This window comes from Neomonachus schauinslandi, chromosome 5, assembly GCF_002201575.2.
Source record: "Neomonachus schauinslandi chromosome 5, ASM220157v2, whole genome shotgun sequence".
In the NCBI taxonomy this organism is placed as follows: Eukaryota; Metazoa; Chordata; class Mammalia; order Carnivora; family Phocidae; genus Neomonachus; species Neomonachus schauinslandi.
Genome location: NC_058407.1, coordinates 97,994,319 through 98,020,426, shown reverse-complemented (window position 1 = coordinate 98,020,426; position 26,108 = coordinate 97,994,319). Strand labels below are relative to the sequence as shown.

The window sequence follows — 26,108 nt, the reverse complement described above, 5'->3', positions numbered from 1 at the left end:
GGTTCCATATGTTTTCCTAATCCACTCTTCCTTGTGACTATCTTCTACCTTTCAAGGTCTCCCCTTGTATGTTCGTTAGCAGGTAACACTTTCTACTTCTCCGAGAAATAGAAACCTTCAGATGGAATATCCCTGAGTTTCCTGAATTTACTCTCCCATTACAAATGCAGTAATGCATTTCCATTAGTCCTCCCCTCTTCCCACTCTATCACAATGAAAAAAAAGTCCTTTAATCTCCCTTCAGATTACTTTTTCTAGCTATACTCTTCATTGCCCTACTCATCATTTCTAGGAATCTTGCTCCATTAATTACCCCATTTCTAGTCTACATCTTTAATCTTACTCTTCCCTGTAGTTTTTTCACTTGTCATCTTTAGCATTTAAACATACTCAAACCTCTCCCATATTAAAGACAAAAAAAGTTTCCTCAATCTCACAGTCCCCTTTAAGCTGTTACCTCTATTTCTCTCTTGCCTTCTAGTTCCAAGATTCTTCAAAGAATGCTTACTCGTCCTACCATCACTTGCCCACTCCATTCATTCTTTGACTACTACAATCCAGCATCTGTTTCCACTACTCCCTTGAAACTGCTTTTTTAAGACAACCAATGACCTATATTGCTTATATTAACTGACCTTCCTGAAGTGTTCCCTTCTCTTTCTGAAGTGCATTTCTCTCCCAGATGCCCAACTCAGAGACTTGAGAGCCACTCTTAACTCTCTTTATCACCTCCTGCTCTGCCTCCTTAGCATGCAGTTCTCTCTTACCCTTTTCACCAGCACTCTGGAATTTCCCACCACATAGTTTGGGTGAGATTAACCACATCCCATCTCCAGGAAAGAGCCCTGATTTCTTTAATCCAGTCAGTACATCCCAATTTCCTGGCTACAGTGATTGGCTCAGAGATGAGTAAACAACACCAGTTGGGACAATCAGGGTCACTAAGACTTAATTCCAAAGCTCTTATTTGAGCCATCAGAAAACTGGACTTATTTCCTACCAGACACAAAGTATACAGTCTATGGAGTTTCTGGTAGCCATGCTTGAGAGTAGAGTCTGCATTCATAAAGGGAAATGGAGAAATGGAGAAAGAGAGAAAAAAAAAAATAGGTCCTGGTCATAAACCCTGAGCTTTCCTGAAGTTCCAGATCTGTTCCCAATATGCTCAGTTTTCTTAGCCAGTAAATTATCTTTTTAAATTTAAGCCATTTGGGATTAAGTTTCCACTTCTATTATCAGAAAGAGTTATAACTGACATGAGCCCCTGCATCTAAACCATATCTCCAAATATTATCCATAATATTTTGCAAGTCTCTTTAAAATCCTTAATGAGAAACCCTTTAATGAGATTTAATGAGCAGGCTCAACTCAAATGAACTTAACAATAACAAAATTATTGAATTTCATAACAGAAAGTTCCATAGTAGAAAGGCTTCATGGCTGATTGATTCAGCAGCTCAATGATGCCACCAGGATCCAGGTTCTTTTTCTCCTGCTATGACATCTTCAGGGTTGGCTTAATCCTTCAGGCCAGTAACAGGATGGATACAGCAATGACGCATCCAGACATGACATCAAGAAGATGAAGAAAAAGTCTTTCTATAGCTCTTTCTTATCACTGAGGAAGGCTTTCCCTGAAGCCCTCCAGAGGACTTCCCCTCACATCTCCTTGGCTAGGATTGGGTCATGGGCCAATTTCTCATGAGAGAGCCTGGAACAGTTGGCTTCTCTTCAGGCACATGACTATGTGTAAGATAATTCCGTTAAAGAGAACAGAGAGGATTGGAAGCTCAGAGGGAAACCAGTGGGGTCCACTACAATGACTACTAAGGAGCTTCATGACCTGGTTCTTGCCAACTTCTCTGGCTTCATCTTTTGCCACCCACCTCTTTATACTCGATCATGCAGATTTCTGGTGCTTTTTCTCTGTGTAGTTACTTCCCCTTCAGTAATTTGCCTCATAGCTTTCAGCTCAGCCTCACTAAATTGCAGTCTCTGTCTCCTCAACTCAGAGAGTTCATCAGGTTCTGCTTGGGCTCCATCTCCTCACATAGCTTCTGGAAAGTATTTACAGGCAAAGAGCTAAGATAGAGAGCTTACCTCATTTGTTTCTCTTTTCTAAAAGATCTCAGTTCCATCTTGCCTATTGCCCCGTGCTGCCTCCTGTATTTTATTCAGTTTTCTAGTTGTTTATTGTGATAGGAAATGTACAGCACCAGGTATTTTGCTATGGTTGAAAACTGAAGTTGGCTGTAAGGATTCTCTCAATGGTAGGCATTACATTTGTTCTTTTCTTATTCATGAGTTTCTAGGGGCTGCTCTGCCCTCAGTGAATGTTTATTAAAGACCTGTCTAACGCAATGATTCCTGACCTTTCTGATCACTTTTTCTTGAAGTTGGCATTTTATTGAACTTTAACTCTATGCCAGACACTACCGATCAGTACTCGATTTATACTTTATCCTCACAACAGCCTATGATGTAGACACTACATTTTACAGATAAAAATGTAAAATGATTGGAGTGACTTGTCTAAGATTTGAGTGATTGAATTAGAAGTCATCTCTGATTTAAAAACTGAGGCTTTTAACTGTTCCAGTATAAGCTCCCTTTGAGATTTTGACAAAAAAAACCACTTATGGACTTGGTCCTCAGAAATAAGATTATTTACATGTACCAAAAATGTGTATAAAATTTGAGAGGGTTCACAGACCCTTGGAACCCATCCACAGATAAGCCAAATGTCAGCAAGAGGACCCCTGGCTAATGGAGCCATCCATAACATTCATCGTCACCTTAAACCCTTGGTGAACTTCTGAACTTTCCTTCCTGCCTGCTAGTGGTTCTATATTACCATTTACAGTTATAACTCATACCTTAAAGACCTCCATTCCTCTGCTTGTGACACTGCCCTCAGTAGAATCTAAGTGAGTCCACATGGGCATATCCTTGCCTGGTAAGACCACTTCTCATGTCATGTCTTGCCTTACCACTACCTAGCACTTAAGAGATCGATCCTAAGAAAGAGGTTATATTTAGAACTAGTTTCACATTTTCCCATAAAAGATCATCAGGACTGGGGTGCCTGGGTGGCTCAGTCATTAAGTGTCTGCCTTCTGCTCAGGTCATGATCCCAGGGTCCTGGGATCGAGCTCCTCATCGGGCTCTCTGCTCCGCGGGAAGCCTGCTTCTCCCTCTCCCACTTCCCTTGCTTGTGTTCCCTTTCTCGCTGTGTGTCTCTCTCTGTCAAATAAATAAATAAAACCTTTAAAAAAAATCATCAGGACTAATTCTATAATGACTAACTTCCAAGTTTATCTCAAATACTCATGCACTGATCACTGAAATGCATGTTTCCTCACCACAAGTGAGCCCATGGTATTGCCAGGCCATCATGCTACATTTCTTAATCCTTTTACTTTCCTATTCTCTTGGGTGGTTATTTCACATTCCCTGCCCCTCCCCCCATCTTTCAAGACCTCCTTCCCATCCTCACTTTTAGTTGATGACTTTGCTTCCCTTTTCACTGAGAAAATTACTTCTGATTGCATAAGTGAAAGTCCACCAATTCTCACAACCACATCTACTAAACTATTTGTGTCTGAACTCTGCTTTCCCTCCTCCATTTCTATAGACTAACTGTCCTTTTCTGAGGCCAACCCCTTCTTTTGGATCTTCGATCCCATTCTCCTTTTGCCTTCTCAAGAACATTGCTCCAATTTTTCTCTTTCTACTGCATCAACAATTTTTCCTTTTCTACTGAATCATTCCCATCAGCATACAAACATATTGTAATAGCTCTCATCTTTTAAAAAAAGTCTTGCCACCCTTTATCTTCCTTCAGCTTCTACTCCATTTTTCTTTTCCCCATTGACCCCCAAATTCCAAGAGTTGATTTTACCCACTGTAATCAGTTCTTTCTCAGTTTCTTATCCATTCAAATTTTCTAAATCCAATAGTCAATTGCAAGTTCTTCAGTCTATTCATTCTACCAGCAGTACTTAACAAAATTGATCTGTCTTTCCTGAAAATACTATTCATTTGTTTTGACAGACCCTAAACTATCTTGGTTTGCCTACCTTACCGGTCATTCTTTACTGGCTCTTCCTTCTGTTTTTTGGCTCCTAAAATTAGGATATTCTGAAGTGCAATTCCTGAACATTTCCTCTTCTCTTTCTACTTTCATGTCCAAGTGCTCTAGTCCTGTGATCTGGCTTTAACTAACATCCAGCCCAGTAGTTCCTAGTGGGGGTGATTTTGTCCCACAGGGGACATTGGCAATATCTAGAGACATTTTCGGTTGTCACAATTGGGAACACGTGCTACTAGCAGCTAGTGAGTAGAAGCCAGGGATGCTGCTGAACATCCTAAACCTCACAGGACAGCAAAACAAAAATGCCCCCTACAACCAAAAAGTATCCATCCCAAAGATCAATGTGTTGAGGTTCACAAACCCTGATCTACCCAGATCTTCTCTCTGAAATCTAGACTCACATGTCCAACTTCCTACTCTTCATTTGGAAATTTAACAGTTCAAACTTAACATGTCTGTTCATACATAGTTCAAACTTAACAAAACTGAAGTTTGGATTCCTGACTCAGTTCAGGTTCCCTAGAAGACAGAACCCAAGATAAGACTTTGGTTTAATGGAAGGTATGATCCCCATGCAATGACAGTAAGGAAAATGGGAAGTGGGAAGATAGGGTACAAATACAAGGTGGTGAGTTACCAAGCTGGCAAATGCTTCATGAGGCACAAAGAGATGCAGCCCTGTCACTAGACTATTTGGTTGTTTGTCTCTGAAAAGATTAAAGGAGAAGGAATTTATCTACAGGCTCCATTGTATCTCATATCTCCTACTGGGCAAGCTCCCACTGGTCCATTGAGTTAATGCCTTCAAATGGCTGTGTTGTTCACCTGGACCTTCTTCCAGTCTTGAGAAACCCAAATCATTGCAGTGTGGTCAACCCCAGGATGCAGAACTCTTCTGCCCATGCACAGTTGGCTGTTCCAGCAGCAGTTAAGGCAGGGCAAATGGCCACAGGGCAAGAAGAATGGAAAAGTGGAAAGCATCTGAGGAGCGGTCTCAGCTGTCCAATACAGTGATAACCAAGACACACAAGGTCCAAGACTTTGTGTAGAGAAGTTGTCCTATCCACTCCTCCAGTAAATGACATCACCATCCACCTAGTTACTAAGGCTACAAACCCAGGAGATGTTCTTGAAATGTTTCTTTCCCCCACATCCCAAATCCTGCCACCTCTATTTTCAAAATGTAATTCTATTCTAACCACTTCTCACAAGCCTACCAGTACCTTGCTTGTTTAAGCCATCGTTGCCTGTGCTACTTAATAACCTCCAATCTCATGCCTTGCTTCCAGTAGCCAGAATAATCTTTAAAGTTGGCAAATCATATTATATTACTACATGGAACATATTATATTACTAAATTAAATATTCATACAGTAGCCTAAGAGGCTCTATATGATTTGGTCCCTGCCTACTTTTCTGACCTACCTTCTACAACACCCTTCTTTGGTTACTTCTTTCTAACCACACTGGTGCTCATTTGTTTCCCAAATATACTAAGCTTGTCTTTGCCTTGGGATCTTTGCATTTGCTCTTACATCTACGTTTCTGTTTTTCTTATTCCCTGTTCTCTCTCTTCTTGAATTTCTTTGTTCAAATGTTACTTCTGCAAAGGCCCGTCTTATCCACGCAGATCTATATTTGTCACTCCAGGTCCCCTTTTCTTAATTTTCTTTATCTACTGTTATAATGTGTGGTTTATTTTTTTATTGTCTGTGTCTCCCACCAGAATGTGAGCTCCATGAGTTCTGGGACTTCACATGTCATAGTTATTACTATGTCTGCAGTGCTGAAATATGACTGACACAAAGCTGGGACTGAGCAAATATTTGAGTGAATACATATCTTCAGACCCCTACCAACTGTGAGCTTGCAGCAAGAATGATGAGTTCTGGGGCACCTGGGTGGCTAACTCAGTTAAGGAGCTGACTCTTGATTTTGGCTCAGGTCATGATCTCAGGGTTGTGAAATTGAGTCCCTCTTGGGCTCTGGAGTCTGCTTAAGATTCTCTCCCTCTCCCTCTGCACCTCCCCCCTAAAAAAAAAAAAAGAAAAGAATGATGAGTTCCTAGCTCAATAACGTTCTTCCACTTCCTTGGAAATCCAGTCCTGCTCTAAACACACCTGCTAGGAATGGTGTAAACCTCTGGATTTTATTATGCCTCCTAATAAAACCCTGAATTTAGGAACCTGGGATCCCATGCAGTCTGCAAATCTCTTTTAGTTAAGACAATCTCTAAATGCTGAATTGGGGCAAGTGCAATCCACATGATGCTACCGATATGACAGTCTTAGAGGCATTTAATAGGAGGAAGGGTGCTACAGGCAGAGGGAGGTGCAAAAGCAGGATAAGGAAGCCCAGTATTGCTGGGACAGGGTCAGAAAGTGCTCATCAGGTCTAATAGGGTTATTTCCCATGGGGCTGTAACAGCAGCAGCAGCAACAGCAGAAACTGGGGACTTGACAGTATTTCAGTGCACAGCTCCTTCCTTCCTCCCTTCTTTCCTTCCTTCCTTCCTTCCTTCCTTCCTTCCTTCCTTCCTTCCTTCCTTCCTTCCTTCCTTCCCTCCCTCTTTCCTTCCTGTAATAAAGCAGTAGTGCAGAAAGGCAGGGAACCGTGGAGTTTGTAGGATACAGGAATATTGTGTGTGGAAGGGAAAGGGCAGCGTTTAATATGGGACGGAGGAGTTTAGGAGAACTCATTGTTCGTAAAGAAAAGTCGGGGTATGGATCCGGAGGAGTGGAGGGAACAAGTACTTTTCTTTTTCTGAAAGGAATGCTGGAGTCTGAATCTGGAGGAAGGATTTAACTAGTTCCGTGCCCAGGATCGTTGTACTGCCTGGGCAACGCCGCACAGGCCCCTGATATCCATCCACTAGCCAAAATAGAGTGGGGAGGATACAATCATTGGCTTTGATTAAAGTGGTGGCTGGTGTAGGCGGGAAGCAACGCGATCCGCGGTGGTGGGAAGGGTGGTCCCAATGCAGCAAGGGAACCAATCAGCGGCGACTCCGGGCTCTTGCATCCTCTTTGGAGACTCCGTGGCAGTCCAAGTACCAGAGCTGCTGGCTGCCTCCTGGCGCGCTGCGGGCGCCGAGGCGCAGCGCCTCTGCGGGAGCAGCTGTAGCCGCACTCCGAGTGCACCGCTCACGCCCCCGGCTCATGCTCCCCTGCGCCTCTGTGCGGACCCTTTCCCGAAGAAGTTGCAAGCCTTGCAAGTGCCTTTGTGGAGGCACTAGGCCGACAAAAGGGGCTGCGGGAGGAGGGACGTGGGTGGGAGGTGGGCAGGCGACTTACTTCTCAGATTCGTCCCAATTAGCACCAAGTTGGCAGACAACCCCACAAACCCACGAAGCCTTTGGTTGCCCACAAATCGCATTCTCCGTATTTCAAAATAATCTGATCGTAAGAAAACTTCAACTCCCATCCTAGGTCAAGGAGGGACAGACCTAGCACCACTGCCTCGCAGTAACACTACGTAGATAAACCCAGGTGATCCTCAACTGCAGAGCTCTCCCCAAAGTGCGCATCTCTCCCAGTCCGGCGGAGTCAAGCTGGGTCACCCCTGCAGAGAGACCCCTGCGGGAGGGGCAGGATGGCACGCAGAGCATGGCGGCAGAAGCCGATTATCTTGGGACTGCACAAACGCAAACCCATCTGAGGAGTTTTGCCAGGAACACCGCCGCCTGCATTGCGTCGGACCTGACCATTTCCAATGTGCAATTCCCGGGGAAGGTCGCGGCCAGGGAGCGTGCGTGTGCGGGGCTGTGCACCATAAGGGAAGTAGATTGGTGGTCGGCTTTTCTGGCAGGAGAAGGAAAAAGCTGTGCTGGCAAGGGTGGGAACTGAATGACAACCCCCCTCTGCCAAGCCACCCCCTCATATTTTCCATCTACCTCCTCGCTCCTGCCCTCCCCCGCCCTCCCCAACCCACGCCCGAGTGGGCCAATCGCTGCTCCGCATTCCAGGCGCTTTCTCAGGTTTCTGCTGATCTTGCAGCGCCCAGAAATGGACCGAGCGGACCCGCCGCCGCACGCACCCTGCCCCACTCGGAGCTCCTGACCGCTCCTGGCGCGCAGCGTAGCCTCGCCGAGGTCCACGCTGGGGTGCAGGAAGCGGAGGAGATCCGAGAGCCATGTAGATCCAGGCTCTTGCTCGCCCCCCTCCTTCGGGATCGAATCAAGGGCTCCCATAGTGTTAGGAGGGGGCGAGAGTGCTGTTTATCGTCATTTGCTTCCGAGCCTCGGGAGAGGGTGGCATTTTGCTTTTCCGCCCCTCATCCTCCGGAACTCCCTGCATCAGCAAGAGGACGGCGTCTCTAGGTTGCTGGCAACCGGTGAGAATGGGGGAAGGGAACGGACATTTCCGCCGTGGCCGCTCACTCAATCGATTGTCCCACTGAAGGGGCGTAGGACGAGGGGGCGAGGGCGGCGAATTTGCCCCCGGCGCTTCTCGGATGCTGCCGCTGCTCTGGCCGCCGCTCCCGCCCGGGTACTGCAAGGGCGACCTGCCGCATTCCGACTCGGGCTCTCCGCCGACTCAGCACCGCCCCTGCGCCAAGCCGGCCGTCCAGGTAGGGGGCTCCCCAGTCCGGGGCTGCAGAAGCGGAGGTAGGGGCTCGGGTGGGGGAAGCCGAGGGTGAGGGGATGCTGCCCGGGACCTGGAACTCCCCCAGCGTCTCTCGGCGCTTTCCCGATCTTTAGTTTAACGAAGTTGTAAACAGATCGGTTGTTGGGCATTGGGGAAAGTGGGATGGAAGAGCCCAAACTTGGATTTCCGGGTGTCTGCGTGTGTCTGTCTGTGTGTATGTGCTAACCCTAGCAAAAGTCCAGTGCTTTCTAAAAAAGCTAGAGGTCTGTGCTCTTCGGTGTCTGTAGGTCCGTCCCATCTGAATGCTTCTGATCTTCTACCCCCGTATCACTTTCTATTTCTCTGCAGCGTCCATCGATCGCCCTGGTGGGAGCTTAGAAGGCGGCAGGCGAAGAGGGGTAGGAGGGGGGAGAGCCGAGGAGAAGCAGAGGGGGTGGCAGGCGAGGGGATCTGCTGAGCTGACTCTGCACCCGGTCCTAGGAGGGCTCACGGAAGGGAGGGGAGGCCAGGGTGACCCCCGAAGTCATGGCCCGGTCCGCTAGAACGTCACTGCGTTAAGGCACCTCCGAGCAGGAAGAAATACCAATTCCCTCCCCCTCGGCAAAAAGCTGCACCCAGGGCCGCAGGCGAGGGGGATTCCAAACTGAGTAAAAGGCAGGGTGGAGGGGAAGGTAAGGAAAAGCGAAGTCACAGATCTCTCCACCTGCTGGCTTTGAAGCCCCTCCCCCTGAGCGTGGGGGAGCTGAGCACTCCGGTGGGGGGGGCGCTTGGGTCCCCCCCACCCTTGCACTCCCGCTGCTTCCCACCCCCGGCCCTCTCCTGGTCTCTCACCCCTGCGCCCTGCTTCCACCATGACGGTGATGTCTGGAGAGAACGTGGACGAGGCTTCGGCCGCCCCGGGCCACCCCCAGGATGGCAGCTACCCCCGGCCGGCAGAGCACGACGACCACGAGTGCTGCGAGCGCGTGGTGATCAACATCTCCGGGCTGCGCTTCGAAACGCAACTCAAGACCCTGGCGCAGTTCCCTAACACGCTGCTGGGCAACCCTAAGAAACGCATGCGCTACTTTGACCCCCTGAGGAACGAGTACTTCTTCGACCGCAACCGGCCCAGCTTCGACGCCATCCTCTACTACTACCAGTCCGGGGGCCGCCTGCGGAGGCCGGTCAACGTGCCCCTGGACATGTTCTCTGAGGAGATCAAATTTTATGAGCTGGGCGAGGAGGCCATGGAGAAGTTCCGGGAGGACGAGGGCTTCATCAAGGAGGAGGAGCGCCCCCTGCCCGAGAAGGAATACCAGCGCCAGGTGTGGCTGCTCTTCGAGTACCCTGAGAGCTCGGGGCCCGCCCGGGTCATCGCCATCGTCTCTGTCATGGTCATCCTCATCTCCATTGTCATCTTTTGCCTGGAGACTCTACCTGAGCTGAAGGATGACAAGGACTTCACAGGCACCGTGCACCGCATCGACAACACCACGGTTATCTACAATTCCAACATCTTCACGGACCCCTTCTTCATCGTGGAAACCCTGTGCATCATCTGGTTCTCCTTTGAGCTGGTGGTGCGCTTCTTTGCCTGCCCCAGCAAGACAGACTTCTTCAAAAACATCATGAACTTCATCGACATTGTGGCTATCATCCCCTATTTCATCACCCTAGGCACCGAGATAGCCGAGCAGGAGGGAAACCAGAAGGGCGAGCAGGCCACTTCGCTGGCCATCCTCAGGGTCATCCGGTTGGTAAGGGTTTTTAGAATCTTCAAACTCTCCCGCCACTCTAAAGGCCTCCAGATCCTGGGCCAGACCCTCAAAGCTAGTATGAGAGAGCTAGGGCTGCTCATCTTTTTCCTCTTCATTGGGGTAATACTGTTTTCTAGTGCAGTGTACTTTGCCGAGGCGGAAGAAGCTGAGTCGCACTTCTCCAGTATCCCCGATGCTTTCTGGTGGGCGGTGGTGTCCATGACCACTGTAGGATACGGTGACATGTACCCTGTGACAATTGGAGGCAAGATCGTGGGCTCCTTGTGTGCCATCGCTGGTGTGCTGACAATTGCCCTGCCCGTACCTGTCATTGTGTCCAATTTCAACTATTTCTACCACCGAGAAACTGAGGGGGAAGAGCAGGCTCAGTTGCTCCATGTTAGTTCCCCTAATTTAGCCTCTGACAGTGACCTCAGTCGGCGCAGTTCCTCTACTATCAGCAAATCTGAGTACATGGAGATTGAAGAGGATATGAATAATAGCATAGCCCATTATAGACAGGCCAATATCAGAACTGGCAATTGCACCACAGCTAACCAAAACTGCATTAATAAGAGCAAGCTACTGACCGATGTTTAGATGTTTAAAAAGCCAAGCAAGCAAACAAAAAAAGCCACATTTAGCAGCTTGAAAGACTTAAAAACAAACAAACAAGCAAACAAACAAACAAAAAACCTAGTGACTCAGGTCACTGTTTGTAGATACTTTACTAAATAGTCTCTGAATACTCTCTTTAACTGTCAATGCATTGTTGCATTGCGGATTTTGGGGATGGCGAACCAGAAGCTTTCAAAATTCAGGAAAAAAGAAACTATTTTTGTTTTATTAAAAAGTGGGAAAAGAAAGTGTATTTTCTAAAACTGGTTTAAAACAATTCAGTCCATGAGCTAGTCTAGGTAAACTAAGATTCATATGCTTCCCCATACTGAGACATTTTTAATCCTTTGGCTTCTTTAATTTTTTTCTTTTAACTAAAAACCAGATGATCACTTAGAAATATAAAATTTAAATTTGCATGGGACTCCATTATAAAACTTTTGCAAACTGCACAGCACATTTAAGACAGTGCATCTGATGTATTACATGTAACATTATATACCAGCCAAAATGGGCAATGAACAAATGTTGTTTTTATTTTGATCAACTGAACTGTATATGACAAGGTGAAAACACATGCACACACACACACACATGCAAAATTACTTAAGACTGGTTCATAAAGCACCTTATAAATCTGATACTGGTCCTGGCCTCTAGGGATTTTTCCCTCTGCCCCATTCCCCTTCTAATCCAAATTATTCTCTAAGAAAAAGATAACTGAATTACATTAATTGATTCATCTGCAGTGCTGCTAAGTTTCTCAACTGCAGGTGAGCCAAACACAGGTCTTTTCGCACCAGTCCTGCACTCTGACCCCTGGCCTCCAGAACTGGATGTAAAAACCTTAGCCTCCTTATTGCAAGAGAGCACAAATGGAACTAAATGTAAGCATGTTTGAATCTGATCATATTTATTTTATAGTCGCATGCCAAGAACGTTAACTCAGACAATAGGGGATAAGCTTACGTTGGAATCAACTCTTCTAAAAATAGGTCGTTTTTCATTTGCATTCACCGAAAGTGCACTCCTTCATTTATTAACTATTTTATTAGTAAATAAAGTACTGTATTTAAGTGCATATGTTAGTCAGATGGGAACAATAACTTTTTGGAGCTCAAAGCATGTTCTCTTATTCAGCATTATGGCCTATTTGATTAAGGTGTACCTTGAATTAATTAATGCATGATTTCAGTAAAAAAAATTAAAATAATAAAAATTACAAGTTTGTGGGATGAAGGCCCAAAAGAAATAATGGGGGGTGGGGGGTGGGGGGCACTCAGTTGATTTTCCTGCCTTTGCTCAGGGAAATGTCAGGTTTCTGTGCAGGTGTAGGCAGAGAGAGGACCAATATGCACATCCCTTAAAGGGAAGCTATGTGGAAAACTAAATAAGTCATCAAGGTATATATAGCAACACCTAAGAACAAGTATTCTTTCTAGCTGAAAATAAACACAAGCAAAACAAACAAACAAACAAACAAAAAAGGTGCAATACTGCATGTTTTTTGGTGCATTCTTAGGATGTAAATGAACATGTTTATCTCTTGTATGCATCCAAAGCAGAGCTGATTTCTTTTTGCAGTCATGATTTGAAGTCTGTAGAGACTTCAGCCCTCCCCTTGAGGCTCCCTGAAGAAACTCAACCAATTGATTTAATAGTTGCTTAGTGCCTTTATCCTGTACCCACAGTGAACTGCAGAAAGTGCCTCCATTAATACAGCTGAGATGTTATGTAACAAAAGGGAGGAAGGGTTGAGGCACAGATATTTTGCTTTTGCTTTTTCTACCCTCCCTGTCTCACTTCACCACTGTGAGAAGACCATACCATCCTAAACCCAGGAGAAGAGAGAGCCGGGAGGGTGCTGTCTCTCTGGCCATCCACTGGACTTGGTCCCTTTGGCAGCCTGATCTGGGATGTAAACTGGGACCTGAGACCCATCTTCGAACTGGACATGAACCAGGAACTTGTTTTTTCCCTCTCCTCCACCAGAAGCCAATATAAAGTTTTAGGAATTTGTTTCCTGTCAAGGGCCACTCTGGACATGCAAGGCTTCCTCAGGTCCAGTGTAGTGTTCCTTGCAAAGCTCCTTATTTCTCCTCTGTTAGCAACAGCACTCTGCAAATCTCTGATTGTCTGATCTTTTCAGGCATCAGTGTGGATGTGGGAACTGAATTCATAATAACCTTTCCTGGGCCTTCCCTCCTGGCCCACTACCTTCAGATATTTTCTATGATGCTCCTATGATCTTCCCACCTGGCAGTCACTTCACAGGCTGAGATCTAACTTCTGCTGCCCCAGGCACTCAGCCCAGAGAATGATGGGGGCCCCGAATCTAGCTGAAAGAGAGCCACATAACACAGGTCTCTGGGGCCCAGCAGCTGTCCACCAATGGAGAGGCACTCACAGCCTTTTTAAGGACACCAAGGTGGGGAATCTTCATTCTGCACTTAGCATGTGGCTCTCTGCTGCTGTCCACCTTACATTCCTGCCCTGCTTCTTCTGGAAATCTTCCCTGTTACTTCCATCCCTTCCCCCACCTTATCCTAGAACTAGCAGTGAGGCAATAAACCAAGAAGCTAAAGTAATACCCAGGCTGGCTGACTCAGTTGAAAGAAAGAACATGGATATTTTATTTTCCTGTGCGGCTTTTGTGAATCTGTAAGACTGATGTAACGTCCTGGAAGACAAGGGGCCAAGAATTGCACAGCATCTGACCACAGGGCATTAAACCCTCCCCTGTGATGTTTCCTTCTCTTTTGAACTTTGACTCATCCTGGCTATTCCTCTCCTACGTGCTTAAAAGTCTCCAGTTGGGAAAAAAAGCCAACCTCCCCCAAATTTCTGGGGATATCTTGATCTTTTATTTAGACTTTGAGGTCTAGGACACACAGAACTTGAAACGCTGCACTCCGTCAACAGCAATAATCCACTCAGTACTATGGGATGGATGGGTCAGAGGATGAGAAAATGGGACCAAGACTGATTAAGACTGGCTTTGGCTACCTGGTATACCTCTCATAGATTCGCTGGACTGGGGTTCTTCTGCACGTGTTACAGGAAAAAGTGCTGCATGCATGAGCCTGTCAGCCTGGGATATGGGACGAGTTGTTATGAATTTGGGTGGTAGGGGGGAAGTGAATGCTGCTTATCCATCTGTAGCTCATTGCAATCCAGTCAATAGGAATGGAGTACAGGGATTATCTGTGTAGCATAGGCATGCGAAGTTTGACAAAGCTCTTACCCCTTGCACTGTAATGTGCTGAAATGTTTTTGTAGACCTGAAGGTGCACTTAACAAAACTGCCTATTAAGGAATGACTATCTTTTGGTTTACTTCTATTTATTTTAGTGGGCTTTTTACCTTTGAATCCCCTTCCTCGGTCTTGAGCTTTGATGGCTCATGTCCTGAATACTTGTTTTCTCCAGAAGGAGAGACTTCTGACATGCTAATAGCCATAGCTCAGTTCTTCCAGTGTTTTGGGGCCCTAGTTCAATAGGGTGGCAAGTGGAAGGGTTGGATTCTACCTGGGCTGTTAGCCATCCCGGCATCTCTGAAGTGGTTAATTCACCTCAAGTGATCTGAATTCGAGAGACCAAAGACATTAATTCCCTCCGTCCTCAGATTTAGAGAAGACAGGTTGTAGCCAGGAAAGCTTTTTGTTTTTGCATCAACCCTTCCCCATCTGTGCACAGCCCTCCGTCGCTCCCCCCTTGAGAAGTGAGTACTGATTATCAGTTAAAGCAGTTCATTGGGAGTGTGTTAGTGAGTGAGCCTAGCAAAATCAAATGAGCCAATGGCATGTTCTTCTGGAATGTTTCTGATGGACAGTCACTTCTCTAAAATGAAATTGTACAACAGGTTTAGAGTCCACTGGGGTGGAACCAAAGCACAGGTGACATCATAATCTTGACTCACTTGAGAATTAAAAAACAAAGAGACGAACATGTCAATGGTAAGTGAGCAGATTTCTTTAAGTGGAAATTTGGTTTAGTCTGCAAAGGGCCTTCTTTATGTTGTATAGAGTTACAGGTTTTTCAAATTAGTTAACATCTGAAGAGTCAGTAAAAATAATTTCTTAACCCTCCCATTTAGTATAGGAGACCTCAAAACACATGCTTTTTAACAATTTTACGACTGAATTCCTTGTTTGGTAGGTTGCCTTGAACAAAAAGGAGAAAGAGCACATCGGCAGAAGGCAGTTCCCCATTTTCTTCCAGGGACAACTCATTCCTGGGAGAGGTGAGAATTGGTGGGTGGTAACCATCCATAGTATAGAATTGTTAGAAAGAATATAAACTGCCAAACAGCCATTTTACCTTCCCGTTTTGTCAAGAAAAAGTGAAGTCTTTTGACGTTTTTGTTCATTTCAAGAAGACAAATAAACAAATGAAAAATTTTAAACCAGACACAACCCAAGTTGAATTGCAATCTCAGGAGGTGGCCTCTCATCCACCGTTCAGTGTATTAATACTCGTATTTATATCACGGAATTTCAGGGTATATGTGAACATGTTCAGCATGACTCAGGTAAACCTCAGAAGAATGTACATTACTTATCATTTTTGTAAAGAAGTAGGCAGGAGCTGAGTTGTTAACCAAAACTGTTGCATTACCTTGGGTCACTGTGCGAACTCATTCAGGGTATAGGTATAAGTCTCAGAAATCTTGGGATCAAATGCCAGTCTCTTTGCTCAGGCAAAATGACCATGGGCTTTCTTGGGAAGTCCAATGTGTATGTAAGGGGTGAGGCCCTGCTGACCTCAGGACTATTAGCTTTAAGGAGATTCGCCCTAGTCCCAGTGATTTTTATGTAGGAGCTAACTAGGAGTTTACTTTTTATGACATGAGACTTCACAGAGTATAGAAGAGTTTTACCATAATCAGAGAAGAAGAAGAAATGGTGTGAGGAAAGAAAAGAAAACGAAACACAAAGGAGCCCTTGCAAAATATTCCAGGTCAAAAGTTGTCTCCTCTCCGAAACCTGCAGAAACACCTTTCTTCTCTTCAGTGCACTGTCTGGGAGCTGTTTAAGCTCCCAAACGTAAGCCAACAACATGGACTCTATATGACATACCTCTAACATTAAAGATATGGTATTACCAAGGTTAATAACTAAAAATTGAGTAGTATTAATTTAAAGTGCACCATCAGGACAACAAACCATTGAAGCTGAAAAAGCTCTACTTTATTTCTTGAGTTTGCCAGTTGCTTACACCTTGAGTTAAGATGTGTCTCATTTTCACCTGCTGTGCATTTCCCCTGCCCTAACTGTTTAATATGTCAGGTAGAGGACATTGAATGTTATGAATTGAGAACCTAACTGAAGCGCATAGTTTTCATCTATGCAATTTTACTTGCTTCTGTCACTTTATGATCTGTTCATATTTGGCATCAATTAAAGATAATTTTTAAGGATCTTATCAAAGAATATCTTGACTGGTTATTTGTCTCTTGTTTAACTGGTCTTTAGGGAGGTTTTTCCCATGGGATCTCTTTAAATAACATGATGAATCTGAGAAAATCATGAAGCAACCTGGTTTTCTGTGAAACCCATGCACTATTTCTTCTATGCAAGGAAATGCATTGGGGTTGAATTTTGATAATAAATTCACAATTTGGTCTCAGGTAGGATCCCCAGGAGAGGCCTTTGGAATTTGGCCTATGAAAGCAGCAGGGACTCAAGCTTTGAAAAGGAAAAAAAGAAATGAGGCCCCAGGGAGTAAAGTAATTGATTATATTCACTTAAATTGTTTTTGATTTGAAACTGTATTTTTCATTCACAGTTTAAGCCTCTTAGAAAGGATAGTGTGCGTGCGTGTGTGTGTGTGTGTGTGTGTGTGTGTAACGGTGCTGTGGTCTGGCATCAACTAACTTGATAGTTACAATATGGTGTTAGAAGCGATTTTGATGTGAAAAAACAAAGTGATTCCTAGTTGTTCTTTACATAGACTTTTTCCACATAGTTCTACATGTGGTTAACATTTCTTTTTTCCTATTTTTTTTTTGAGTGACTTATTGGTGCCTTTCCTTTTGATTCTTCCTGAGATTTAGAGGTTCTCTTTTCTTCACTTTGAATATCTTATTTTATGCAAGCTTTTTATATCAGACCAAACAGGGTTACATGCTTTATGACAAGTGTCTGTTACATGGCAAATGCATGGGGTGGCACAGAATTGCATTGCATTGTGATGCGTTCAAATTGTAAGATTTGGAGATGAATCTTACTTTTGTTGTAGACGTTGCTACTGAAAGTAGATCATGAGGTGAGGTAGGCTTCCCATGATTTTTCTGTTATGGTCAGAAAACAGGCCAGGTTGAACTCTGACAGAGAAGGATGAGAGAGAGCTAAAATCATATAAATGGTGGTAGGCAAAGAAGCCAGGATATTGACAACCCTGAGTGTGTTTCTCAAAGCTCAGCTTTGGAATGGTCTTCTCGAAGCAGAGATAGACAGATCCAGGCAGCTGCACCCGTAGGGCTATAATGGAAGCTTTGCTATATACAGAACTTCAAAAAGAAAGCAAGTCAGTTTTAAGGGAGGCCAATCAGAGGACTCAAGAACAGTGAGCTGATGTGATTTGACCCCAACCGCTCTGTCACTGGATAGGGAAACAGGCTGCTGCTTCCTGCAGTTAGTTTAGATTTGTAGAGCCCACCAGACTGTAGTGTGGAGGGAAGGTTAACCCTGAGGCTGAACAGAGTGTGTCCATTGAAAGTCCTTTGCAGATAAGACAGCATGGTCACACTGCATGACTGGAAAGCAGCCCTTTGAACAGGTTTCAAAACAGGTCATTGAAAATATCCTATATTAATTAACTTGAGTTTATTATACCGTCGATTTTAAGATGCACTGTGATTTGACATATTTGTAAGAAAGAGAATATGGACAGTTATGATGTGCCACTGTATTGATTCATCCCAATCGTAGAGATGTAAAAATGTAAAAAAAAAAAAAAGAATCTTAGAATTGATGAACCACCATGATTCAGACGTATGTCCCCTTTTATTTCCCGATGTGGTAATAACTTTGAATTCTAAACCCATTAAATTTGGCAGTTCCTTCAGATCTGAACTCTGGAGCCTTTAGGTCTTCTCTTCACTATCCTTTAATCCTGTGGCGTTTCTGCTCAGCCCTGCCCTTAACTTCAGCTTTGTGCTGATGCGTTTCGGAGCCCCCTGTCTTCATGCTGTTTAGCATCCAGAGATCATTCACCCAATGGAAAACTTAGATTTCATCACGTCTGGAAGGAGGTTTACTCTTGCTGCTCCTCCTTCCCTTGTCCCTTAGTAGATCTCTCTATTATCAGACAGTCAGAACCTCCTGCAGAATCTCCTTTATCAAGTTGAAGGCAACCGGACACCCTCATTCCCAGGAAGGTGTGAACAGCAACAACTCCAGTTCCTTTAGCTCTCTTTTCAGTTTTCACATCACTTCCACATTAATTATATTGCTTTATTCTATTTGGAGAATTAGGTAGGGCTGATATTGCTGTCCTTGTCTTCTAGGCTGAGGGATCTGCCCCAGGTCTCTGGGTGAAAGGAGCAATCCTGGGTTCATTGATGATTCCATGGCCCACTGCTGGCACATGATAGGAACTCTAGAGTTTATTGAGCTGATGGAATGCTGAAAGTGTAATGCCATGTGTTAAGGAGAAACCAGTTGACTTTGCTTAGGGCTGTAGGCTCTTTGAGACTTTTTTAAGTTGCTCATTTCTAAAATGGGGTTTTAGAATAGCACATGGGGTTGTGTGGATTAAATGAGATGATCTAGGTTAACATGTTTGGTAAATGCTAACATGTCCTATAAATGTGAGATATGAATAAATACATTATTCATTATAATGAGGAACAAAGGAGTAAGGGGAGGAGGCTGCTGGATGATTCCTCCCCAGAGGAGGGGCTATCCTTTAAAGGAAGTCTCCAGGGGGATCAGATGCTTGGTTCAAAAAATAATAATATTGTGGTAGAGTTTGAAGGCTTGGGGGCAGAGATGTTTTCAGTAGGGATCTTTAGTACATCCTTCATATAACAGCAGTCATGCCTTAGCCCCGCAGAACACCGAGCCGCTATTTCTGGTTCTGATCCTCCCTTGCCCTGTGACATAATGTTATTCTACATCTTCAGACCCCAAATATCAAGGGCAAACTCTGCTGCATTATAAGAGAAGGAACCATAAGGTATCTTCAGTAATCTGCATCTCTTCTCATTGCCTCATGTCTCCCATGTGGAAAATATTGTGCGATTTAATTTTTTCCTTCCACCTGTGAATATTGAGAAATAAAGCAAGATGTTGTTTGCAAAGTTTTCTCATATGCTTGTCTGAGAGATATTATATAAATATAAAAATATTCTTAACTTCCCTTGCTAAAAATAAAATAACCCTCAGAAGCACACATGAGTCAATATAGCCTTTTCTTGAATAGCACAATACTACAAAGATGTTTGTAAAAATGTATAAGTTATCTCTCCAGTGATCCAACCTTTCGTTTTTAAAAATGATTGGATAAAGTAGCTGTGATTTAAATGGCAGTGAAACTTTATTTGGTGTTCTCAAGAAATTTCAATGTAATTAAGTAAGGAGTTGAGTATCTGTTAGAATCTTTGGTTCATGCAACATTTTTCCAGAGAATAACATTCAGGGGCTACATTTTCTAGCCTATTAATCATTTAAAAAAATACAATTTACATGACATGTTCATGTTTGCTGAAATAGATAACGTATTTCCATGTTGTTTCAAGTGCCGAGCAATAGATGCATTTTAAGAATGTTTCAGGAGAAACTAATTCCAATTGAAATGTATTTTTTCAGAATTGAAATCAGAGGATGATCAATGAGTAGGAGCTTAAACTTGAGATAATTAAGTTTTGAGTCAGGGCCAAATCCAACTTTTATTAAAAATGCTCTTTACTCAATGTATTGAGTTAAGAGTGTTTGGAAATCCAAGGTACTTTATCTCTACAGTGATGATTGCTTTTTTTCCCCATTCCATACAGTATCATTATTTCACTGCTTCTGAAAGGAAGTGATTTTGTCTTATGCGAATTTCAAAGGAAATCTCTCTGAGGCTAAGGTTTGCCCCATCAAATATTCCCTCTTCATTAACAAGCAAAACTGGTTAATCTTAGAGAAAGTTGTGTGTATGTCAGTCCAAAAAGATGGGATGCCCAGCTCAATTTTTGAAAGATCACAGGATATTGGCTAATTGTTAAACAACATTTCTAGTTAAGAGAGAATGGTTTTCTTTTAAGTTTCCAGAGGATGAAGGTCACATTTATTGACATTTAAAAAATAATGTTTTTTCTTAATGGATAAAAATGGATAAAAATACTTGAGTACTCTAAACATCATTTAATCACAGGTTTGGTAATTTAAAAAAAAACCAGAATAATTTATAGCATACATAATTAGCATGTTGGAAGAAAAGTATTTGTCCTCTGCAACAATTTCCGGGTGGTGCATTAGAGCAGTGTTTCAAGCCAAGACACCCACTGGATGCACAAAAGGAGGTCATTCAGCATGAAAAAGTAAAATGCTTGTTTTTAATTATAATTCTGAAGGTTTTGTAGCAAGAGTATGATAAGGAAAATGAGAATAGTGTTTTACCTTCCTGAAGGCAGAAAGTTTGGCCAGGATGACTTTCAAGTCTTTAGTTTTAAGATGGATGGTTAGAAAATGGGCTCACACTAGGGAGATTTGAGACCCTGGCTCATCTGTTGTGCAAGAAGCAGTGTATTAAGTCACTCTTAATTACTTATGGTTATTATGGTGACTAAAATAATGCATCCATCAATTAATGCTGTTTAATGTTAAGTGATGGACTATTATGCTGTTTCTAAAAAGCCATACAAATTGTGCTATGGGTCAATTTAATGCACTTAGTGGTCAGCCAAGTTGTGACTTCTGTTGCTAAACTAAGGACTAAATTATACAAGAAGTTTGCTGGTGTTCAGTAAGATAGACTTTTTGTTATCACAGGTTATATAGATAGAGTCTTACAAAGAAGAGGAGGAATTCATCAGATTTTAGGGTATGACTTTGGGAAGCCTTAGAATTCTAATGTTCAAAGCTAAAGAACAACATTTTTATAAGTCCTAAACCTACTGATCTAAAGAGAAAATGATTAAAGGTGATCTTTAAAAGACAAAGTCTTATAAAGTGAATGAAGATAACCATGTTTCATTTAAATGTATTTCATTTATTTCTGATGGTTTTATATTAGGTATAATTTCCACTCTTCACATAAATTATACAATTGCTCTGTAAATGAAAATTCTGAACTTCTCACCTGTTACAGCAATTCTCAATTTCTCTGCCTGGGCTGACATTTAACCCTCACTGTATTGAGTTCAATTCCCCAGTTCAGTAAACACGGCAGTTGAGATTCTCCACAAAAACCGTTGTTTTTGGTGTTCTCTCCTTTGGGAAGGAAACTTTATCGTGGTTTACTTTGACAGAAATTGTAACTTTAACCATTGATAGTTCATTGATAATTGAGTTCTTTCCCAAGACTCAATGACTGAACACTTCCAGAAAATGCATTTCCTCATCTTTTCTGTTGAGACTGGATTGGTACATTTTTTACATACACTCCTGCTTCCTTTAGAGGTCAGATGTTGGCAGTTCATTTTTCTCAAAAACTGTTGTTCATATTCTTAGGTTATCTGGGGTTTGATTTGTTAGAGCATCATCTTTTGGATTGATGGTTGTAGACATGCTAATATTTTTTGAGAGTCTTAAAGTTGTTTTACTGACACTTCAGTGCTATGTACTTTTCAAGAGCAAAAGTGGGAATGGGTCTGGGCACTTAAAGATGTAGAAATAGAAATTTATCCCTTCCTTCCTATGTACTATTAAGTGCCCATACATCACTTATTTTGGGGCCCTGATGTCTGTATTGCCAGGAAAATGCCTATCCCCACCCCCAACTCATGTATTTGCATGTACACACACACACACACACTTATACACTTTGACCTCTACTTATTTACTTATAGGTATCACTGTACTATGGGTGTGTTAGCCCAAATGTGGTAGCACTTTTAATTGATACTAAAGATTTGTCACCACTCTTCTTTAATTAAGCAACACACATAGAAACACACAAAGATATCATGATAAAGTTTTCCATTTTGCAGCTAAAGAAACTGCAATTCAAATGAAAGAAAAAAAACAAAAACAAAAACCAAACAACAGAAATTGGGGATACTAGGATATTTTCCATTGGGCTCTGGGTGCTCACCGCAGTGAGGGTGGTGACAGTGTGTCTGATTCTTTCTTGCTTGGGTTTATGCTCCATTGTTCCTTGGACAGGCACATAGTGACAGAGAGTGGCCTGGGGTGGGCAATATGTATGTGAATCATCTCTGAGCTTTGGTCTCTTCCTGCCTGGGCCAGTTCCTTCCACTTTGTTAAATTCAAAAAGAATTTATTTTCTGTTGTGTAGTCCTGCTGAGAAAGTGACATTCCTAAATGGAGCACTAAGCCGGCAACTTCCCTTGGATTTGCAGAATTTGGGTCTATAGGCCCATGTCATGTCTCTTTACTCCCCTAAGACTTTGTTTGTTGCTTCATAAATGTAAGTGATAACAAGGATACCTGCCTCAGCAATGTTATTCGCCTGACTCACAAATACCAAACTATTTGGATACTCTTTGGAAAAAGGTGTTTGACCTCCCAAAGCCAGGCAACACTCCTCAAATTTGGGTGAATTGATGACTTGTCATAAATCAATAAAAATTTAAATGATATAAGATACTAAAGTATAGTATTAATATTATTTAAATTCATTGCTCAGAAAACTTGGACCCGCAGCTTTATTTAGAATCTAAACTTGCAGACCACAGAAAAGGTGCATTTTTGTTTGCTGTATGTACAAATACTCCATAATTTAATGGTGTTTTAGTTAAAGGGGGAGGGTAATAAGTGTTCCTTTTTCATCTTTTGCAATTTATAAGAAACTTTCACATATATGATCTTATTTGACCCCTACAGTGGCTTCCTGAGGTGGAAGGTAAGGTATAGATATTTCTTTCCAGCTGCTGATTGAGTTCTCCGAGGAAAGAGACTAGGAGGTGGAGATGCAGGATCCTGCAGGATGATTGTTAGGAAGTGCTGTGGGATTATACTTGAGAGGGGGAGAAGGTGGGGCTGAATAGAGGGAGGTGTAGGACCACAGTGCAGTCACAACAGAGGCTCAGCCGACCCAGTAGGGAGCTCTGAAGCTAAGATGGTCCTTCCGAGTTGCCCTGATTTGGGACAGGGGGTAGGCCTTTACTTTTTCTTACTGACCTATCTTTGGATGAGGCTACTTGAGAAGGAACTTGACCTTGGATGAGTTGACTGTCTTCATTATAGGCAAATTCCAAAGAAGGCTGATAGCTGAGGGCACACCCAGCAGCTGGGGGATGAGTTATTCACTTGTGAAAGGGGCTTGGGTCATGCATCGGAGCACCCACTATAGAGGACATAATAAACCTGTATGTGGCCAGAGGCAAGGTACCAAGGTACCAAGAGGGAGAAAGATGAACAATAAAGCGAGGAACATTCAAAAGTGGCATAATCAGTTTCTAATAATTGAGAGTTTACTGTAGTTCATAGATTGACTTGTTAAATGGACAAAGTGCTCTGAGGCCCCTGGAGGTGCTCCTTTCTAATGCATGCTAGAAGGCATCTTCCAGACAAGCCTGAGCTCTCCTGTATGGATCGAGTTCAATTATTAATCAAGAGTGATGGGCAATGCTGGTTAATGCTGCCTAATGGCACAGACTGTGTAATTGCACTCCTTTGTTATGCATGTTCAGAGCACAGGTTCAGATGGTATTGACGCGGTCTGCTCCTTGCTTCATCTGGACACCTCTGTGGTATAATGCTTTGAGGTCCCAGTAAAATGCACCAAACCACTTATGTGATTTAATGCATCTGTGTAACATTAGCACTTCCTCTTAATGTGTCACATGAATGACAAAGAAGTGCCTGGAAGGGAGTTGGTGGGAAGGGGGCTTTTTAAAAAGCAAACTTAGCCCGTGTGGCATATCACCGTGCTCCTAAGTGTTTTTGTGGCCAATTTAGAATTACTCGGTGTGGAGTCCATATACCTGCAGCCTCCTTAGGAGAGTCAGCTTGGCATTTGGTCCAGAAATGACAAGATTATTTAGATCTTTCATTTGGAAACAGCTCTCAGAGGAACTAATTGTTTGGGCAGCTTGCACTTGGATATGAAAAAAACTTCTAGGTTATGGTGATTAACGGTAATTCTGATTATTCTTGTGTCTCTAACCTGCTAGCAGGAAATTTGCATTTGCTAAAAAATCCAGCTTGTCCCACCAGAAGCAGATCTGATCCCAAAGTAGATTTGAAACTATTCAGAGAACAAATATGATTCCCCAAACATCTGTCATTCTATAGTATCGAATCACAGTTGTGTTGGAAATCTAGATTTTATATTTTGAATCCCAAACCATAGCATTTTGATACTTAAAGTGTAGAATAAAATGTCAGCTTCTTTTGGCTTAGGCAGTAAATCATATAAGCCCATGGATCCTTGCAGTTTATAAACTAACCATTTAAGGAGTAAAACTGGATTAATCATATTTAAGGCAAACCAGTTTCAGAGGTGTGAAAGACTCTATAATGTTTAGATTTTGCTAGAATCATGGGACCCAAAGCCTGTTGGTCTCTGAGCAAAAGAAGAGGGAAGATAAAGAAGCTGTCACCTCAGAGGTTTGGCTCTCTTACCTCCATGTTGGAAATACTGTTTCTGTTTCTATGTGTGTCCCTGTGCAGTATTTTTGCTCTTATTTACTTTCCTTTCTTTTAAGTTTTTCTAGCCACCAGTGAAACAATAGCTAAGTATGACTCCTCTAGATCAGACTCCTCTATAAAAGTGACCTGTGAGAAAAGCTGAGTTGGAACAGAGAATTTCTTTCTAGCACTCTAGAAACATCATCGCTCATTTGCTTCTTCTACAAAAATGAGCTAGTCTCCCAAATGAATTCCCTCTTTGAGGGGTAACAAAATTGAAAGGACTCTAAATAAAAGAGATCATTAGCATTTCAGTAAAGGAAAGGGTTATTTCTATGGAGTCAATGGAATAAACATAAGGAACTGTGGGGATAGATTAGATTTTGTGAATAAAGAATATTTTCTTCTACCTAAGACTCCACTGATCCACTCTCAGAAAGATATTTGCAAGGATGTAAGGCTCCCAGTTTCCTGCCCTTTTACTGGATTCCCTTGTGACTAATGCCATATATGTATAAGGGGGCTTTAGAGGCAGAACCCATGATCATTTTCCTTCATGCAAAGTGTACAGATTAATGTAGGGAGCAAACTCTACCCTGGATTCATAATTTCTAAGCCCTACTCATCTAAGCCCTGCTCAACTATTTTAAATAGTACAGCTCCCATTTAGACAGAATTTCTATTCATCCACACTTGAGGATGGAACAACAAAGGGCTATTATATACATGACTGCATGGCCAAGGAGAAACAGGAATCTTGCACACAAGCTACCAAGTGATATTCTGAACATTAGAGAGGATGTAGGTTTGCATCAGCTGGAGTTGTTACATTTGGTTGGGAAATTGTGTGTGACAGTATGAGGTATGGAAATCCATACTGACCAAGGCAGTTTGGTGAGCATAAGCTGCAATCCAAAGCTATAACAGACTAAAAATCTAGACAACATCCAAGACCTGGAATATTTTTAGTTGCTGTGAAATGAAAATTTTGGGGGTGTTAGCTACTTAAGAGAGAAGATAAGGAAGCTTATCTTTGCTATAGAGTTTTCTGTCTGTCTTTGTAACCACAGGGCAATAACAACCCCTGGGCTTCTTGGTAGCATCTTGCGCAACATTTCCACAAGAGTATTCTTAACCCAGGGGTAGCATCACAGCTGGTGCTGTCAGAAGGGTGGGTTTTGTTTCGGTTTGGCTTTGGTTTTTACTCGGAAGCAAAATCTAGATCCAGAACCATTTACTGTGTTACTGTCAGTGTGTCCAGTAGCTCTCAAGCTGGCCTTCTTCTTCTTCTTCTTCTTCTTCTTCTTCTTCTTCTTCTTCTTCTTCTT

The 26,108-nt window shown here is 43.0% G+C and overlaps 1 protein-coding gene across 1 annotated transcript; it reads left to right on the top strand.

Annotated features, from left to right (window-relative positions):
- Nucleotides 1-9,530: 9,530 nt before the first annotated feature.
- KCNA1 (potassium voltage-gated channel subfamily A member 1) lies at nt 9,531-11,018 on the top strand. The gene has a single exon (XM_021690657.1). The coding sequence runs from the start codon at nt 9,531-9,533 to the stop codon at nt 11,016-11,018; it is 1,488 nt and encodes a 495-aa protein (XP_021546332.1).
- The last annotated feature ends 15,090 nt before the right edge of the window (nt 11,019-26,108 follow it).